Source organism: Syngnathus scovelli, chromosome 1 (assembly GCF_024217435.2).
Source record: "Syngnathus scovelli strain Florida chromosome 1, RoL_Ssco_1.2, whole genome shotgun sequence".
Lineage (NCBI taxonomy): Eukaryota > Metazoa > Chordata > Actinopteri > Syngnathiformes > Syngnathidae > Syngnathus > Syngnathus scovelli.
The window spans coordinates 19,334,700-19,352,609 of NC_090847.1; the positions used below are offsets into that span (position 1 = coordinate 19,334,700).

At 40.2% G+C, this 17,910-nt stretch overlaps 1 protein-coding gene and 1 non-coding gene across 4 annotated transcripts in view; both read left to right on the forward strand.

Moving 5' to 3' along the window:
• The first annotated feature begins 952 nt into the window (after nt 1-952).
• Nucleotides 953-1,677, forward strand: LOC125988881 (uncharacterized). The gene is made up of 3 exons (XR_011086565.1): nt 953-1,122; nt 1,232-1,299; nt 1,567-1,677. It is a non-coding gene; the product is annotated as an uncharacterized protein (transcript).
• A 2,141-nt stretch (nt 1,678-3,818) lies between these two features.
• The window catches only part of LOC125988827 (storkhead-box protein 2), a 29,120-nt gene continuing 15,028 nt past the window's right edge, over nt 3,819-17,910 (forward strand). Inside the window, exons 1-2 of one of the 3 annotated variants that reach the window (XM_049754512.1) lie at nt 4,586-4,734; nt 4,919-8,921. In XM_049754512.1, coding sequence (XP_049610469.1) covers nt 8,714-8,921 — 208 coding nt within the window. In that variant the 5' untranslated portion in view covers nt 4,586-4,734; nt 4,919-8,713. The other 2 variants (XM_049754505.2, XM_049754515.1) reach the window with 2 other exon arrangements.

The window sequence follows — 17,910 nt, forward strand, 5'->3', positions numbered from 1 at the left end:
AATATTTAAAATTAACATGTTTGAGTATCAACTGTATCATTGGAACTGATTAAAATATGTAATTGAACGAAAAAACATCTTTCGTAGATAGTGAAACGTGGTTCGATTTACACCTGCATAGGTCAAAAGTAAAATGTTATTTCAAGCCTTGTCGTGTAATAAGTAAAACAATCCATATAACGGATGACTACACTGCAAAAAGAAATCGTCAAATCAAATTTAAACCAAAACTTTCAAATAAGATTCAGTTTACAAATAAAACGACGACGTAGACTTGTAATGTACAATAACCACTCTAATGGCGCCACCTTCTGGCACTTTTTATTTACTCTACAATCCCAAACTGTTCTCGACAGAAAAGCGCTACTAAACTACATGAGAAACTGGACAGAGCAGTCTGGGCAATTTCTGTAGGCCGCTTTTAAGTGTAGTAACTGGGATGTGTTTGTTGAGCCATGTGGGAAAAGATTTAGATGTAACAAGTTCTTAATGGGTGAAAAGGGGTGGAAATAACATGTATCTAGGTTATTAGTAATTAGTTATTAGTCTGTACCTAGGTTATTAATAGTTATTAGTAATTAGGCTATCAAATGCAATATCTTTTGCAAATCATTGATACCATAAAAATGTAAATTTAATTGAATTAAAGTTAACCATATTTAAAATAAGAAAAAATATGGAAATAGTTAATTGATTCTAGCATCATATCAGTCTCCCATGCCGTGTGAGCATGTACATGGTTACGAATAGCACACAACAAACTAGTTTGTTTCTGAAACGTCAAATTTAGTTTTATAATTTCAGTGTGGATTATATGCATCAGTTTATTTAACGTGCAACGTAATACTGTAGATGTATGAAATTTGGCAATGTGTTGTCTTTTTCTCACATGTCTCAGCTGGTTCACTAAAAAAATATTGACGAACAGTGTTTTCGTTTTAGTTAAATATTTGCAAAAGGTTGTGTGCCTCCTCGCCTTGGAAATACAACCAATCAGGGACAGCTCCAAACTATATATGTGTTATGGGTGGGAAATCATACAGCTGTTATCCATCAGACACTGCAACGACATAGAAGAAATGAAGTTTGTTGTGCTGCTCTGTTTTATCCTGCTACTTTCTGGTAAGATCATTTATGGCTGTGAACATACTGACTTTTTCCCCCAAGTATCCCTCCCCCTGTAGTAGAATTTTGTACTGTATAGAAAGTACCGTGTTGTGTGTCTGTGTAGTCCAAACCCTGCAAGTGGTGGCCCTGTCTACAGAAAATAATCCACGTGTTCAAGGTGGACTCGCGGAGGTGAGGGAAAGGCGTTTTTCTTTCCAATAAGATATTCTACACACCACACCATTGTAGACACTTGCACAATCTAACAAAGTCCACGGCAAAAAGTGTATTTAAAAAAGCGCGGCCTTTACTAAAACACACTACGCACATTAGGCTATGACCAAAGCTGACAATACCTGGTTTTATTATTTTAAATCTTCATTTGAGAGGTATGTTAGCGATACACTATTCTAAGATTTGCCTGCGAGAGTAAGCAAATCTTACTACATCTGTGTCGAGCCTGCCTGTAATAGGTATGAAGGAGGGGCTTGCACTAAGGAGATGGATCCGATTTGCGGCAGTGATGGGCATACCTACGCCAATAAGTGTGTTCTCTGCCAGGAAAATAGGCATGTATTGGTCTTGCACATGTACGCATGCACACACACACACACACACACACACACACACACACACACACACACACACACACACACACACACACACACACACACACACACACACACACACACACACACACACACACACACACACACAGATACCATGTGCTGAAATGATATTTTGCCACCAACAGGATAAAGATGAAGAATGTGAAGGTGGCCAGCAAGGGATGGTGCAACTGAATGTGGTGCACATTAGTGTGCTTATTCAATAAAACTATGAGCATTAACCCAGAATTCGGTCCATTTAAACATTCTGGGGTGTTATGCACCCCCACCACCAAACACAGTGGTTGACAATCGCATCCTAGATTAGATCATAATCCACAATTTTACAAATTATGCAGGATGGATTTAGAAGAATGCGTAAATGCAAAATACAGAAATTGCAATTGGGGCTACGGCTGCTATATAGAAAGATGGTGTGACCACCATTACCTCAACCCGTTTGAGTACCTCAGTTGTATTGTAATAAAGGAAGCTTTAAGTGTACAGTAATCCCTCGCTACATCGCGGTTAATTTATCGCAGAATTTTTTCCAAATTAAAAAAACAATAAAAAATTCAAAGTAAAACTTCTACGCACGCACGCACGCACGCACACACGCACGCACGCACGCACACACACACACACATACGTATCAGATTTATATTTATATTAGTATTTTCTGTACTATGTATTAATATAGTATTTACATGTTCGGAACTATTATTTAATGTTCTAATGATAACATATGCACTTATATGGTTTAATATACACTTATACAAACATTTATGTATGTTAAAAATGAGAGGGTGACACAACTTTGCAGACTTTCACATATCGCGGGTGGTCTAGGAACCAATTATCTGCGATAAACGAGAGATTACTATATTGAGTCATTACCTCTGAATTTTGGATCTCAAAGCAGGCAAAATCAACTGGGCAAAGCAATTCAAGGTTGTATGAGAACATCACATGACTTCCTTCTTGTTAACCTTGGGTTTATTTGTCAAACCTATGAAAGCCTATGAAAAATAATGCATTCAGTTCAGAACAAAAAAAGTAAAATGGAATCAAGAGTGTAATGTTTTAGCCTCAAAATACTTCACCCTAAGGATGACACAAAAACTGCAGAACAGTGAAATCAGGAACTCATTTTGTGCATATTTCCCCTTAAAATCAACTTAGTATAAACTACAAAGTACGTAAGTATATGCTTGCCCTGGCTATCATTCCAAATTTACCAAAAATAATAGGTTCACTCATGTTAGGGTACAACCAAACAGTGCAAGCACAACTAAGTCATGTCTGCCATCTACTTGTGGGTAGTGATATTACAACTTAAAACAGGGCTTGTCAACCGGTGGTCCGCTGCCCCTAGTGGTCCGTGGCGGCATTGCAGGTCTGCACAACTGGAAATGGAAAATAATTGTAACATTTTTTAAAAACAAAATAGATGTATTATTTAGACTTTATTAACTTTCCAGCTAATGTTGTGAATATTTACCTATCCCAATTGTGTCAAATGTAGATAAGATTCCCAAAATAGACACACAGATGCAACTAAATAACCTGTATAGGTGTATCCTCCTTCGGTGCAAAACAAAATAATATTCCGCCAAAGCAATCGTCCCTGAGTTGCCACTTGGTTATAATGGTGGTCCTTTTGGACAAAAACTGTTAAAACCCTGATTTAAAACATATACATTCTGATTAGGTGCATAATACAGTGGAACCCTGCTATTTTTTAGGGCAAGAGTGTCCATTGCCTTGCAAAGAGCAAAAATCTCTATGATTGACGGCCCTTGTAAATGCATTGGGGAACATTTTGTTTTATTGTGAACATGACACGTGGGCCTCCTCTTGCCCATCCCTGATTTTCGGCAAGACGTCATCAACAAATATTCTGATTACTGGTGTGGAGAGGCAAAAAAAAAAAAAAAAAAAGCTTTTATGGGTTGTTGGTGGTCAGAACGAAAAATATTTCACACCACTTTACAGTACTGTCTTAATTTGAAAATGTATCCGGGATAAAGTGCTATTTCTGGTCAACATCCTCTTGACGCAACCTCCGTACCTGGATGAGGCGGATCCGTACCTCAGCAGTGTCCTCGCCCACCCACGGCTCGTACCAGGCACCTTACGGAGCTCAGACCTTCACTCGGAGGTTTGCCACCTTCATCGTAAATTGTGACTAAAAAGCAGCCGGCGTCCCACCGCACTTGATGTTGCCAGAACGAGAAAAGGGGGGGGAGTCGCCGCATCTGTTGCCTGGGCGAATATATTAAATGCTAGCATTCAGCTAGCTGCATTCAACGGTAACGACGTGGGTTTTATTTGAAATATCATTTAAATCACGAATGACATCTCGTGGTTCTGGTGGATTACGCTCCACGTGACTATTTGGTAAATAATGGACTCACTAAATGGTGTGCGAAAACCTGTCTAAAGGCGAGGGCGGACCTGAATGAGTTGGAATGGATTTGGCGTGAGGCTGCAAGGAGGTAACGGCAGCTCGGCTGCTAGCTTGATGGCAATTGACTTGTGCGAAGGATATCATGCGGCTACTGTACAGCATCGCTGCTGCTAGCTAACATGGACTTGATGTTGCCCATCGAGCTCGATGCAGTTGGAGAAAGATAAATAACGATGATAACGCTGAAATCGGCAACCAGCTAGGCGAGCATGGAGTCCTTTCTGCAGATCGCTCCCCACTCTCTGGCCATCGTGCTGTCCAGGGTCGGTGCTGGGGAGGCGGTGGGGGCGGCCGGAGTGTCAGAGAGCGACGAGCTGCCGAGACACCACACCGGCTATGAGATATTTGCCGATTTCAAAGCGGAAAACACTCAGCATCACGTATGGAACCAACGGATTACCGAGGCGGTGTCCGAGACTTTCTTCCTGGGATGGATAGACGAGCATGTGCTGCTTATTCAGGGGAAGGAGGACCACCTGGAGGTACTGAGGGAGGGATGGATGCGGAGGTCCCTCAATCCACCGAGGGGATTCACCATCAAATATCTGGGTAAGCCTTCCACGTTTTATCTGCTGTGCCAATGAAACAGCTCATCCTAAAAATGTATATAGTTTTACATGACTTTGTCAATGGTCAACTGGTACTTCAGGTCACAAGTGGCATTTGAGCATCTCTGCATATTTTGTCAGCCAAAATATTGGTGCCTTTAATATTTATTTGTGTGTTTTTTTAGCAATCACTGAAATCAAATTTGGGGCAGCAAGGTAGAACAGTAGTTAGCACATCCGCCTCACAGTGCAGAGGTCCTGGGTTCCGGCTCTGGCCTTCCTGTGTGGAGTTAGCATGTTGCTTGCGTGGGTTTCCTCTGGGTACTCTGGTTTCCTCCCACATTCCCAAAACATGCATGATAGGTCGAATGGTTGTCTAACATGGCTAATAAAAATTCTTGAATCTTCTTAAATGTTGAATCTGAATGTGAGCCCTACGATTGGCTGGCAACGGGTTCAGGGTGTCCCCCGCCTACTGCCCGATGACTGCTGGGATAGGCTCCGTGGGGACAAGTGGTACAGAAAATGGATGGGTGGATGAAATCGAATTTACCCCGAGTGAGAACTGTCAAGAGGTGTTTTTTCCACTCAAGAACCGTTACGGCTGTATGTAACGTGTCAGATGCATAGTATTTCAGCTGCTTCCACATATTCTGGTATCTTCAAATAAATTTGAATGAGGGCTCATCAACGGTCACTTTGGAATAGCTACTGTGGTCCAATGTTTAGTTTTGCGCTATTCTTGAGTGTTTTAGCCGCATCATTGCTTAAAACTGTGTTGTGTGGAATTTACTAATACCAAGATAAATTGTTATAGTCTATCAAATTTTTCACCCTTAGAAAACGTATCTTCTCCCCTACCTTCCGAACAGTATTAGAAGGCTTGCTTGAACAAAACTGCACACTGCTATTATCAGTGGAGCTGGAATCTGAGACACCAATAAGATCAGGTTACAACGCTACACAGTTACCATACACCTCACTCATGACAATAAAGCTCCATGAGCATGTATTTGAGCAGATGTCTGGTCATTTGGTACCAGGCCGCACAGAAAAAAAAAATAATAAAATTTATCAACGATTAATTCAGGTCAAGACGCTCGTCCCAATCATGTTTCCCCAGTCGAGCCCGCAAAACTACGGAGCTGATACTTAATGGTGAGTTTTATTGTTATGCGTTTTTTATTATAAATGCATTATTTATTTATATATTTATATAGAGGCCGGTCCGTGAAAATATTGTCTGACATGTAACCGGTCCGTGGCGCAAAAAAGGTTGATAACCACTGTATTCGGGATTTGCCACCACCCTGTGGCAGAGTGCATAAATTAAATCTCTAAGTGGCATACACAGGTTTCACACCCATACAATTTATGTGGGTTACAGGTCAGGGCGTCAATATAGGCTTATGAAACCAAAAATTGTTTAATCAATTTATTTTTATCCCAGTCCTATTATCAACTGTTAAATGACAATGAAAGACATGTCTCCAGCGGTGGAGAGACTGTGATCAAACACGTCGCCGCTTACCCATCCGCCTTGGATTTTTTTTTTTTATATTTAAGAGAGAAAAAAGGGGAGGGGAAGCTAATCAGCCTGCGGTGCCTCCCACTTGATGGCCAAACCACCACTGGCTTCAATGCAAAAAACATCATCTTATATTCGGGCCAATACGGTATCTCCATTACAGTATGTCCTTTCCATCAAAGTGAGATGTGAATTCATTTAGGATGTTGACAGATAAATGCTAGTTTTATCACTATGCTCTGTTGTTAGTGATTGGCATGCTGGCGCTACTTTTCTGCCAAGGTGGCTGTGTAAACAAATATCTATTGTATGTCCTAATATTTTGATGGGTGAGCTTTTTTCACGTGACAGTTTTACTGCCTTCTGCGGGTTGCAAACGCACTAACACAACTATGCTTAAACATGCAGTTCAGTAATTGTTCACACAGGGCCATGCAATACCTTTGCAAATTAATCGGCAAACACTTGAAGTATACTACTCCATGATGTTGTTTTTCCCAAGGGAAACATGTTTGCAGCTGCATTGTACGCTGTGCTGGGCACTTTAAAAATGTTGCCATTCCGTCCTCCATCCTTCGTCCCTAACCTGAGCACCCTTTCATCATTATTCATAATATAGTTGTCCCCGTCCTCATCTGCGCTGTCCTTGAAAAGGGCTTCCGGCCCAAATCCAAAAACAAAGTCCACATTTTTGTATGTGCCATTTAAGAGGGTCCTAATACTGTTTTCTTGGCACAAACGATAGTATTTAATTATCAATGGTGGCGGAGGTACGTACTCAACGTGTTTGGTGCAGTCTTCTGATTGGTTTACCGCCCCGATCTACGTAAAACGTAATGTCCTCTGATTGGTTCATCGGGGCTACATATTACGCCTGTATATTATGTCTCTGTGTGGCAGAAGCCACACAAAACAACTTTACAGATTTTGGAATTTGGTCCACACAAAAGGCGCACCTTAATAAAAGGCGCACGTTCGTTTTTTGAGAAAATTAAGTGCGTCTTATGGTGCGGAAAATACGGTAATAAAAAATGTATGCAGAAAATTACCCAACCTGTTGTTGTTCTTGTTGTTGTTAAAGTCATCACTATAGTTATCCCGTTACAGCGCTCACAATGTTTATCATTAATTGCTGCTGATTTCCTTAACATTCAACACAAGTGTTTTTTTTCTCATCATGTCACCAAGCATAGCTAAAATTTACAATTGTTTCGCTGTCATGCAGCCAGTTGAGTGATTAGCAGTACAATGTTGGTATTGATGCAAAGTTTATGCGCCAGTGTGTCAACAGACCCAAAAAAATGCCTATTGCCCGTGTTGCTGTGTGGGTTGCAGCATTTGGTCAACATGCAGCCAGCTAAAAAGTCTCATTTTGATTGGCTGGTTCATGGAATTTTTTATTCTACACAGTAAGGATTTATAAAGATGAATTCAGCTTTCTCATGTGTACGTTTTCTATGAATGGACGGCGGCCTCCAGTTTTTGTAACAGGAGTGAAATAAGTGGGTGGGCTTACAAGAATCCAGCCCCCCCTCTCTTTGCCCCCTTTCTGTCCCTCCTCTCCGCCCTCCTTTCCCACAACACCGAACACAGGCAGAGAGAACAGACGAGACGAGAGAGCTGGAGAGCAAAGTGACGTGACCAAGGAGAAGACAAAGAAAAGTGGAGGCAGTTTTTGCTCCATTCAGGACATAGAACATATTGTTGATTTATTTGAATGTTTCTTCTATTTTTTTTTTTTTTCTCTACAAGACCTCCATCATCCCTTGGTTAAGCTTTTGTTGGGTCACAAATGACAACAGCTTCTACCCAAAAGCAGCATTTGTCAACGGACTGCTGGAGCAATGTGAATGGGTAGTCATTGAAGAGAGGAGCATAGCTGTTTTTCCCATGGATGTTTTGTTGTCCGCTCTCCTCCCTCCATTTGCTTTCTTTTGTATCAGCGCGCCCTCCCTCTTTCCCTTTTTCCTTCGCTTGGCTGCACAGGCTTTTTTTGTGATACATCAGCTCCTTCCCAGAGACCTCCTTTGACCTGTACCAACATTTGTTGTCCCCTAGAATCGGTCCTGCTGCTTGAGAATTGGTCATCCAATTTCTCTGCACTGCTACGTTTATTTTTATGCATTTGTGCCAGTTAACGTACAGTATTTGCGGTCCAATGACTTGCTCTGCTGTCATAAATTTTTTCGTCATTTTGTGATTATTTTTGGTCATGTCACCAGCGACATGGCCATGAATGTATTTTTCCCCCCCACAAAATGGTGGTTGTTTGATTTTCAGTAATTGACTTGAAATATTGGTTCTACAGAATGGAATTCACGTGATAAGTTGCAAGCAAGAACCCTCGAGTCTTTTACCTGCAGGCTCCAGCATCCATCTTGCTTGTTTTCAACTCAGCCTTGTAGATAAAATTATCGCCTGTTTTTTTTGTCCGCCACCCAATGTGGTGAGGATGAAGAAGACACACAGCAGCGCTTTGAGGCGGGCATGGCCCAGCTCTGAACTGTCAGAGCGGCTACTGTCACCACCAGCCTGTGCAGAGCCTCACAGGAGCCGACGCTCTCACAGTGAAAAGGACTACAGAATCCACAAACACAGGAAGAAGAGCCACTATCCTCCACAGTATGTGTGTCAGAGTCCACCTGCTTACTTTCATCCAGGTACTGTGCACACTTCTCCGGAGAGATTGTTTTTGAGTTGATAGAGATTCTTAAGATTCTTGGACTCTCTTTACTTGGAATTAATTTTTAAATTTGCTTTTGCAAAATGAGTGCTGTTTGTGTCAATCAAGTTTAAACTCTAAAAAAAGGGAACTTTGGGAGTAATGACTACTGCTGCATTGTTAGCTGATGATCGTTGTTGCCATGGATACAATCCAGCATTTTTGACATGCTATCATGAGTCTGATTGGTTCCATGTAGTGTAATGTAGTACAGTAATCCCTCGTTTATCGCGGATAATTGGTTCCAAGACCACCTGCAATATGTGAAAATCCGCAAAGTAGTGTCACCCTCTCATTTTTAACATACATAAATTTTTTGTGTATCAGTAAGTGTATATTAAGCCATATAAGTGCATATGTTATGATTAGAACATTAAAGAATAGTTTCAAACATGTAAATACTATATTTATATGTAGTATAAATGACATACAGAAATTAATGTATAAATAATATAAATGATGATATGATACCTGTGTGGGTGTGTGTGGGTGTGTGTGTGCGCGTGTGTGTGTGTGTGGGTAGTGTGGCTATTTATGTGGGTTAGAGGTTGAAGAAAATTTGTCCCAATTACGTATTTTCTCTAGAAAAATACATTGTGATCTATTTAGAGGGGCAATGATTAATCGATTTATCAACAAAAAATCAATCAAGTAATTGATAATGATTTCTGATAATAGATTAATTATTTAGTTAGCTTTTTTAATTTAAAATTGTACGCGCCTTTTAAATTTTGGCTTGTCAACAGCTAATATTGTCAAATCTCTGTCATCTTCCGTGAAAGCAGACTGATTCTATTTGTGTTAAATTACAAAAAAAAGCATTTGCCTTAACTTTGAAAAACAATTATAAATACATTAAGAACCAAAACAGTAACAGAATACTAATTATTTCACAGTGTTTGTGCAAAAAACATGAATTAATGCCCTGTTTTTGAATAAATGGATCGGAATTAAAACATGATTTTATCTGATTTATCAATAAATTGACAGATTTATTGATTATTCAAATAATCATTAGTTGCAGCCCTAGATCTATTTCAATATTAGGGTATTTTGTTGTTTATTTTTACAGCGCCATGAATCAACAATGCAATTTACTGTAAGAAATGCATTTGATAGAATTGTGTTCTTCATCAGTGACACCATCACCAACCTTCAGGCATGCACGCACGGTACTCAAACATGTGTCCCTTAACCCACGATGAAAAGGGGCCCTTTTTTTTCTTAGAGCAAGTCAAGTCCAACATTTTCTCTACAATATGTTCTACGTGCCACCAGTAGTTTAAACACGTCATTCTGACTGATATTGCGTTTGTGGAATATGAATTAGGCAGCAAAATCCACCTGTTTTTAATCTATCAAGGGTCAGCCATTTTGCCACTCTTACAATGCCCAAGGGCTCGGTGTAGGCTTTGTCTGAATGTCACTCATTCACTATATAGTACCACGCTATATGTGGCACGTGAAAGTAGTTCTCTCATTCTGTTTGGCGATTCGGACATCCAGCTCACTACTTTTGTTCTTGTTGCATATCAGTTGACCACCGTAACTGTAATTACAAAGCGTTGAATAAAGCTCTCCGACTATTTATTATAAATAAAGAAATGTATATTTAAACTGTATTCATTTCATTTGTTGTACATCTTTTCAATTAAATTAAATGAATCGATTATGGGCGGCACAGTGGGGCATTAGTTCGCCTTACAGCTCAGAGGTGCAGGGTTCAAATCTAGCTCTGGGCTTCCCGTGTGGAGTTTGCATGTTGCATGATAATGTAATTTTGTGTCGACAGCAAGTGGCAAAATACCAACACCCTGAGGTGGCTAAAAACTGGTGTTGTTTGCTGCCTAATTCATATCGCAGAGACACATTGATCAAATGCGGTCATTCGTAAATTTTAACTTAACTTCCCTTTAATTCATATTCAAATGAAACTTATCAATTCCATCCAAAAACCATCATCTTTTTTGCCCTCCTTTGTTTTCGTCTTCTTTCCGGCAGCTACGAGGACCATTTATCTATTTTGCAACACTAATGTGTGCAATAATAACCGACCCAGATTCTATCGTTGGCCACGATGGAATGTGAGATTCTACTTAAAGCGACACAAAAGCGATGATGGTCCATTTTTCATGAACTATCCCAGTTTGTCTTTTTCTTATTAGGAAAATGAAAAAAGTTATTTTCTATTTTATCCATTCATTTTGGAGAAATAATGAAACAACTAATGCCTTAAAAAATACCTACTTCGAATGAGGAATAGGGCCACTCAACCCTTTCTCTTCAAGTCTTGGTTGATGACATCACGGAAGGAAGCGATCACAATTTCCCCATTGGAAATTATTGTAGAGACATCGCTTAAATTGTAAAAACAATGGGGAACAACGAGCCTCAAAATGCATGTGGACATCTCTACCTATTTCAACCTCTGAAAACCTCAAAAAATGATTTGCCTTTCCATGGCAGATTTCAGAGCAAGAAATGAGCAGCCTCTCTGCAGCTCGTCTATTTCCTTTCACCAGTTGCCAACATACGCAAACACGACGTGTTCCGAAAGGCTTTATGTAAGCTGAGTTGTTCACAGGTTGTTATATATTGAATTGAAATCAGTAAGGGTTCATTTGACTTGCATTTCCCGTGAAGTCCACGTATGGAGTACCACCTCCACCACCTCTCCAAAAAGGAGGTGCTTTAAACGGCTACACTCAGCTGAAGGATTGGCCTCCTGGCTGCCGGTGCTCCCAATCAGGAACACATGACAATTTTACGCGTTTGTTTTTTTATTTACTGTAAAGGTACAATACATGCACAGAACATTGTGGGAATGGTTATTAAGGGAATGAAAAAGGTTTATGTCACGTACAAATATTGGGGAGGGTTCACAAAGCGTTAATATTGTGAGTAGGACCACAATGCAACACGAGATTCATGCGCAACCATGACTCACTACGGTTTCGCTATGCATGATGTCCCCCGGGTTAGTAAAATGTGTTAATCCTGAAGGTGTGCACTTTGCAATGCTTCACAAGGTTAACTACACTTCTAGCTTCTAATACTTCTAACTACACTGACAGCCCTCTAGCAGCCAACAAGAAACATGAAATATTGTAAGTTTCAATACAATAGTGTATAAATACATATACCGTTTCTATTTTGTGGATCTACCTTATTTGCAGGTAGTCCTGGGATGCATCTCCCACGATAAACGAGGGATAACTGTACATTGATCCTTTCCTTTTGGCTGTTGCTACACCCAGCCACAATGCATCTATAAGGCATCTTTGCTGCATTAAACGTTCAAAGAATCATGTATTTCAAAACAAGCTTAGTAGCCTGAAAAGGGAGTAACATGCCTTCGCTTCCTTCTGTGACGTAATCAGGCTGATGTGTCAATCAAGCAGGCTCCACCCAAAAAGTAGGCGTCAGTTAGTCCACCGCCACTCTATTCCAAATTACCATTAAATCACTTCTGAGTGTTTTTCAGGGAGAAATTGTCATATTGACATCATTTTTTAATACAGTCCTATCACATAAGTGCCAGTGTTGAGCTCGCTCTACTGTCCCAAAAAAAAAAAAAAAAAAAAAAGCCATTTGGAACTAAAATAACAAAACAAAACACCAACCTGTTAAAACATAGCAACGGCAATTTGTCTATTGATTATATCAATATGTTTTCAATCTATTAATATGTTTTCAAATAATTGAATGTCTGGCTTTTGAAAACATTGTGGGCAATTTAGGGTGTAGATAAAGCACTATATAAGTCTTCTGCAAATTACTATTTAGGAGTTTTATTTTCATTTATTCTACCAGAAATAGTGGTGCTTACAAACCTTTAAGGCAGAGATTTTGCTCAGATATTTTTGTTGTAAAAATTTTTTAGTTTGCATTTGACTCAAGTAATTGTTGCAAATATAAGGACCCCAACCACTGGCCCACGACAATTTGCAATTAGCAAATTTGTTAGCAAACTTGTTAGATACACCATGACAATAGGGTTGGGTGATATGTCCCCAAATTCATATCACGGTATCAATTGCATCCCTTCACGGTAAAGTTATACATAGATCACTCTATAAAATTAAGGGTAGAATATGTTTAATTCATGATTTAATAAATTTGTTGTTCATGAATCGGTAGATTATATACTCAATTAGAGAAGCTAAATTGATAAAATCATGATAGATATTAATTGAGCAAATCTGGAGCCAATCAATCGCATCTCTTTGTGGAGGCTTAGCAAAATGAATCTCCTGTTGCATTGTGGTCCAGTACACAATATTAAAGCTTTTTAAATCCTCCCCAATAGGTTTACGCTACATAAACCTTTCTTACTCCCTTAATAACCATTGCCACACTGTTCTGTGCATGTGTTGTACTTTTACAGTAAATGAAAGAACAAACACGTGATATTGTCACATGTCCCGACTCCTTCTGCACAGGTTGGTTCGCCTGGCCGGCTGCCGCCTCCTGCTCTTGAACTCAGTCATGTCCGCAGTGATGCACATAGCTCAGATGCACGCCCCGCGCTATCAGGGCTCATTGCCGCTGTCCCAACTCCTGGACAGCAGTGCTTTCTTTCCTGCAGGCGCGGCAGCCAGGCACACACCCCGCGCTTGTCCTCAGTGAAGCGCATCGCTCAGAGGCACGCACCGCACTATGAACGTTAGTCTCAGCACTCGCTAGCATTCGCCCGCCTGCCGCAACGTTATCTTACGGACATCGGCTTGCCTCTGTAAACCTAACTAACTGGCAGCACTGATGGGACAACATCCACCTTATTTTCGGCAGCTTTTTGGCGCTACTTTCGTCACATCATTTCTCCTTGTTAACTTAACTTACGCAGAGAACTAAGTGTTTTTACACCGCCACAATGTGAATTTGCAATTGGGTTTTCATCACTCGTAGATGAGTTATTTAGTTAGATGGTCTTGTGCGGATATTGTGAAAACATTGACTCTACATTGCGGGGGGGTCTTGGAACCAATTTATCAGCAATAAACGAGGGATCACTGTAAAGCAAAATAGGAGATGTGTCTGTTCTTTAAGGGCAAGATTATGATGGAAATATTCAGTAAGGTTGTTTGGATCTAAATGATTGGGCAGTTGTACTTGAGTTTTGAATGTACTATTATCATTTTTGTATTTTGATGAAAGCATCAGCAAGTTCACAGGGCTTCCGTTGGTCTCATGGTAACCGTTGAATGGCTGTTTTGTGATGACTTGGAATGAAGACCAGCAAATCTCAGCAGGATAAACTCTGTGCATTCTGAAGCTGTTGGCTCTTATTCCTCCAGGCTTACACACTTCCATTGTAAAGAATCCTATATTTGTTTGGTGACTAACTGAGCTGAGTAAGTTGGTGTCCTCTGACTTGTCCTATTATGTCTAGAATTGACAAATGCAGTCTCAGTCTATGGCCTTTTATTATAAACTTAAATTCAAACATTGCTCACTCCTTGATCCTAACAAACTAAAAATGACTTTTGCTGTCAGTAACTTTACATGTATGTACTATTTTTCCAAAATGGCTAATAAATGTGCACTCTTAATTCTGACCAACTTAATTGAATGTCAGCATATTGTAGCTTGGTCATAAGGTATTATATCTGGATTGTGAGTATGAAACAGCTGACTTGTGCATGTATGCGCAGTCTTAAGGATGTAACAATAGCGAGTATTGTACTGAGACAAACAAGGCTCTGACTTTTTCCTGGCTTCTGCACACAAATGTCCAAAATCCGAATACAATTCCGCTCTGTTCACAAATATATAACATTAGAGCTTTGTTCAACTAAGATGCTATCGTTGTTATGCTTAAAAAAAATAAGCACATTTCTTATGACCAACCATAGTGGATGCATGTTCTGTACCGATCAATGTTACATCTCTTCAGTGATGAAAAAAAAATGGCGGTCCATTTATGCAAGTATAATTTACTCCCCCCAGGAATCTGCAGAGAAAAAGTGTAGATTCTGCGAAGAACAATCCTGATTCTGCGGCTTGAAAGTTGAATTCCCGCAGGCATTCAATAATGAGTAAAAATGATTAGTAACAAAGCAAATTAATGTAATCATGAAATAATAATGCTGTCAGGAAAATATTTGCAAAACCAAATCACTTTGAAACATGGTTTTGAAATAATTATCAGTATTCTCTTTGTCCCTCTTGGGCAGATTTATTCAATGCTATCAATAATAGTAAGAAGAATTATAATAATACATTTAGTTTGCATTACTTATGAAGTACAAAACATATCACCAAATTGTGGATTTGCTGCAGAACAAGTAATATTAAAGCAAAGATTTAAAAAGTAATTTATCATCTTAACCTGCACACAGTATAATCAACGATGTTGGCAATAACGTTGTTTAAGCATAACTGTGTTTCTAATAGCATTGATTTTGGGTAACAATGTTAATTAATTACTTTCTTGTTAAAACACAAAAAATATACCGTAATTTTCGGACTATAAGTCGCGTTTTTTTTTTCATAGTTTGGGTGGGGGTGCGACTTATACTCAGGAGCGACTTATATGTGAATTTATAAGGCGCACCTTTATTTTTTGAGAAAATCAAAAGCTTTTAAGTGTGCCTTATGGTGCAGAAAATACAATTCAATACTGTATAATTTTAAATAACATTGATACATTTTGAAGACTTCTGAACCATTAATGTACCACACAAATTGTGGCTTTTAGTGATGATTGGGCGGGTTGAATGAACGTTCCTCCAGCTCTGTGCTTGCGGACTGCATTCTCTCAGAGAGCAAGCTAATGGCATGCTAGTGCCGGTAGCTTTGGCTGCCTTGTCCACAGTGGCCGAGCAGGCATGCTACGGTGGCTAAGCCGGCGCGTATGTGGGAGTGGGCCTAAATATAAGCATTTTAGAATTGATTTTATGGAATTTTGAATCGATTCAGAATCAACAAGACTAGGAATGTTCAAAATACTTTCAGACCTCATTGTATATTTGTCATCTAAGAATGCTTTATGTCTTAGCTCGTTGTCTGTAATGCTGACCTTCTAAATCGTGCAGGGTGCGAATGTCAGAGAATGCGTACACAAAATTATTAGTATAGGTATATATAAATATATATGTAAATATATTAATACATATGAACACATGGACTTTAAACCAATGGATAAGTATGTATCTATCTATCTATCTATCTATCTATCTATCTATCTATCTATCTATCTATCTATCTATCTATCTATCTATCTATCTATCTATCTATCTATCTATCTATCTATCTATCTATCTATAACATTAATTAATTACTGGTTTGATAATTGGCCATGTTCATGTTTTCCCACTCACAATGCATTCTGGTCTATATTCAACTTTTTAACATCGATAATCACCACAGATGCGTTGTGGGTAATTTTGAGTGCTCTACATTTATGCTCCCTCAACATTCAGACACACCTACAAACCCATCCATCCATTATCTGCCCCGCTTGTCCCCACGGGGTCACTGGCATGCTGGAGCCTATCCCAGCGGGGAGTAGGCGGGGGACACCGTGAACTGAACTGAACCGGCACACAGAGACAAACAACCATCTGCACATGCACTCACACCTATGGGCAATTTGGAGTGCTCAATCGGCCTACCAAGCATGTTTTTGGGATGTGGGAAGAAACCCACGCAGGCACGGGGAGAACATGCAAACTCCACCCAGGGAGGGCCGGAGGTGGAATCGAACCCACACACTCCGAATTGTGAGGCGGACATGCTAACCAGTTACCACCGTGCCCCATTAATATATATAGGAATAGTGTGCACATTCGGACACAGTCCAAAAGTGTCCAGTGTTGTTTGCCGAGTAGTAGACCAGTATCAACAGAGAGGAGTAAAGTCATTAATATTTATAAATTAACCATTTATTATGCAACTATTTCAAAGCCTTATAAAAATTCTGTGTATTTAAATGCGTGTCCTACATCCAGTAGTCATAGTACTCAAAGTGGGTCACAACAGAACCCAGCTGCAGTACTGCAACACTGGCTTCTCCAGTTTTTTTTTTCTCACACCGCATCAGAGCACATGCTTCAGAGGTCTAAAAAGGGAAAATACTGAATGTGCGTGGTGACTGCGTGTGTGAACATATGAGTGATGGCAAGAAAGAGCAACTTGGGATGCATTGTCATGGCAACCTTCTCGCAGCCCGCCCACAAGCTTGTATGTCAGTGAGCATTACACAGTGCGAGAAGGGGGATGGTGGTGGTGGTGGGGGGAGTGGGAGGAGAGACTCAGATGCAGAGTGAGGCAGTATGTGATTGGTCACACCCCCTTGTCTTTGTTTGGTGCAGAGGATTGTGGGTAGCCCTTGACTGAATGTTCATTTGTGTGTGTGGGAAAAAGAGGGGAGGGGACCAGGAGAGCGAGTGTGTGTGCGCGCCTGTGAGAACAGTGGAGGACGTAACAAGCTTGTGTGTGTTTGCTAGGGGCGGGGGGAGGAGCATTGGTGTGTACGTGCGTGTGTGACAGAGAGAGGCATGTGTTTGTGAGAGAAAGCTGTGCTATCATCAGAAGAAACTGCTTTTCAATTGGAGTCTATTTTTGACGTAGAGTGGAACACGATTAACGAAGGTATGAATCTGCCTGCTCCCCTTGTCTGTATGTGTCTTTGTGTAGCACTCTTTCTTTATTCGTTAGCATGTTAGCAGAAGCGACTATTTAGCATTGTGAGAAGAGCGCAGCATCACAGCTGTGCAGAGGGAGAAAGATGGAGAAAGAAGAGTGACAGGATACGATAGACCATGCCGAGACAGATATGTATTACATGGTGTGTTGGGGGGGAGTAGGGCAAATTTCAAGATGGGTAATGATGTAAATGAATGGAGAGAGAGCGGGAGAGCGGTGGAGGGAGGGAGCGCATGACAAAAGGAGGGGGTGTGGTTTAGTGGTGTGGACAAAGGAGG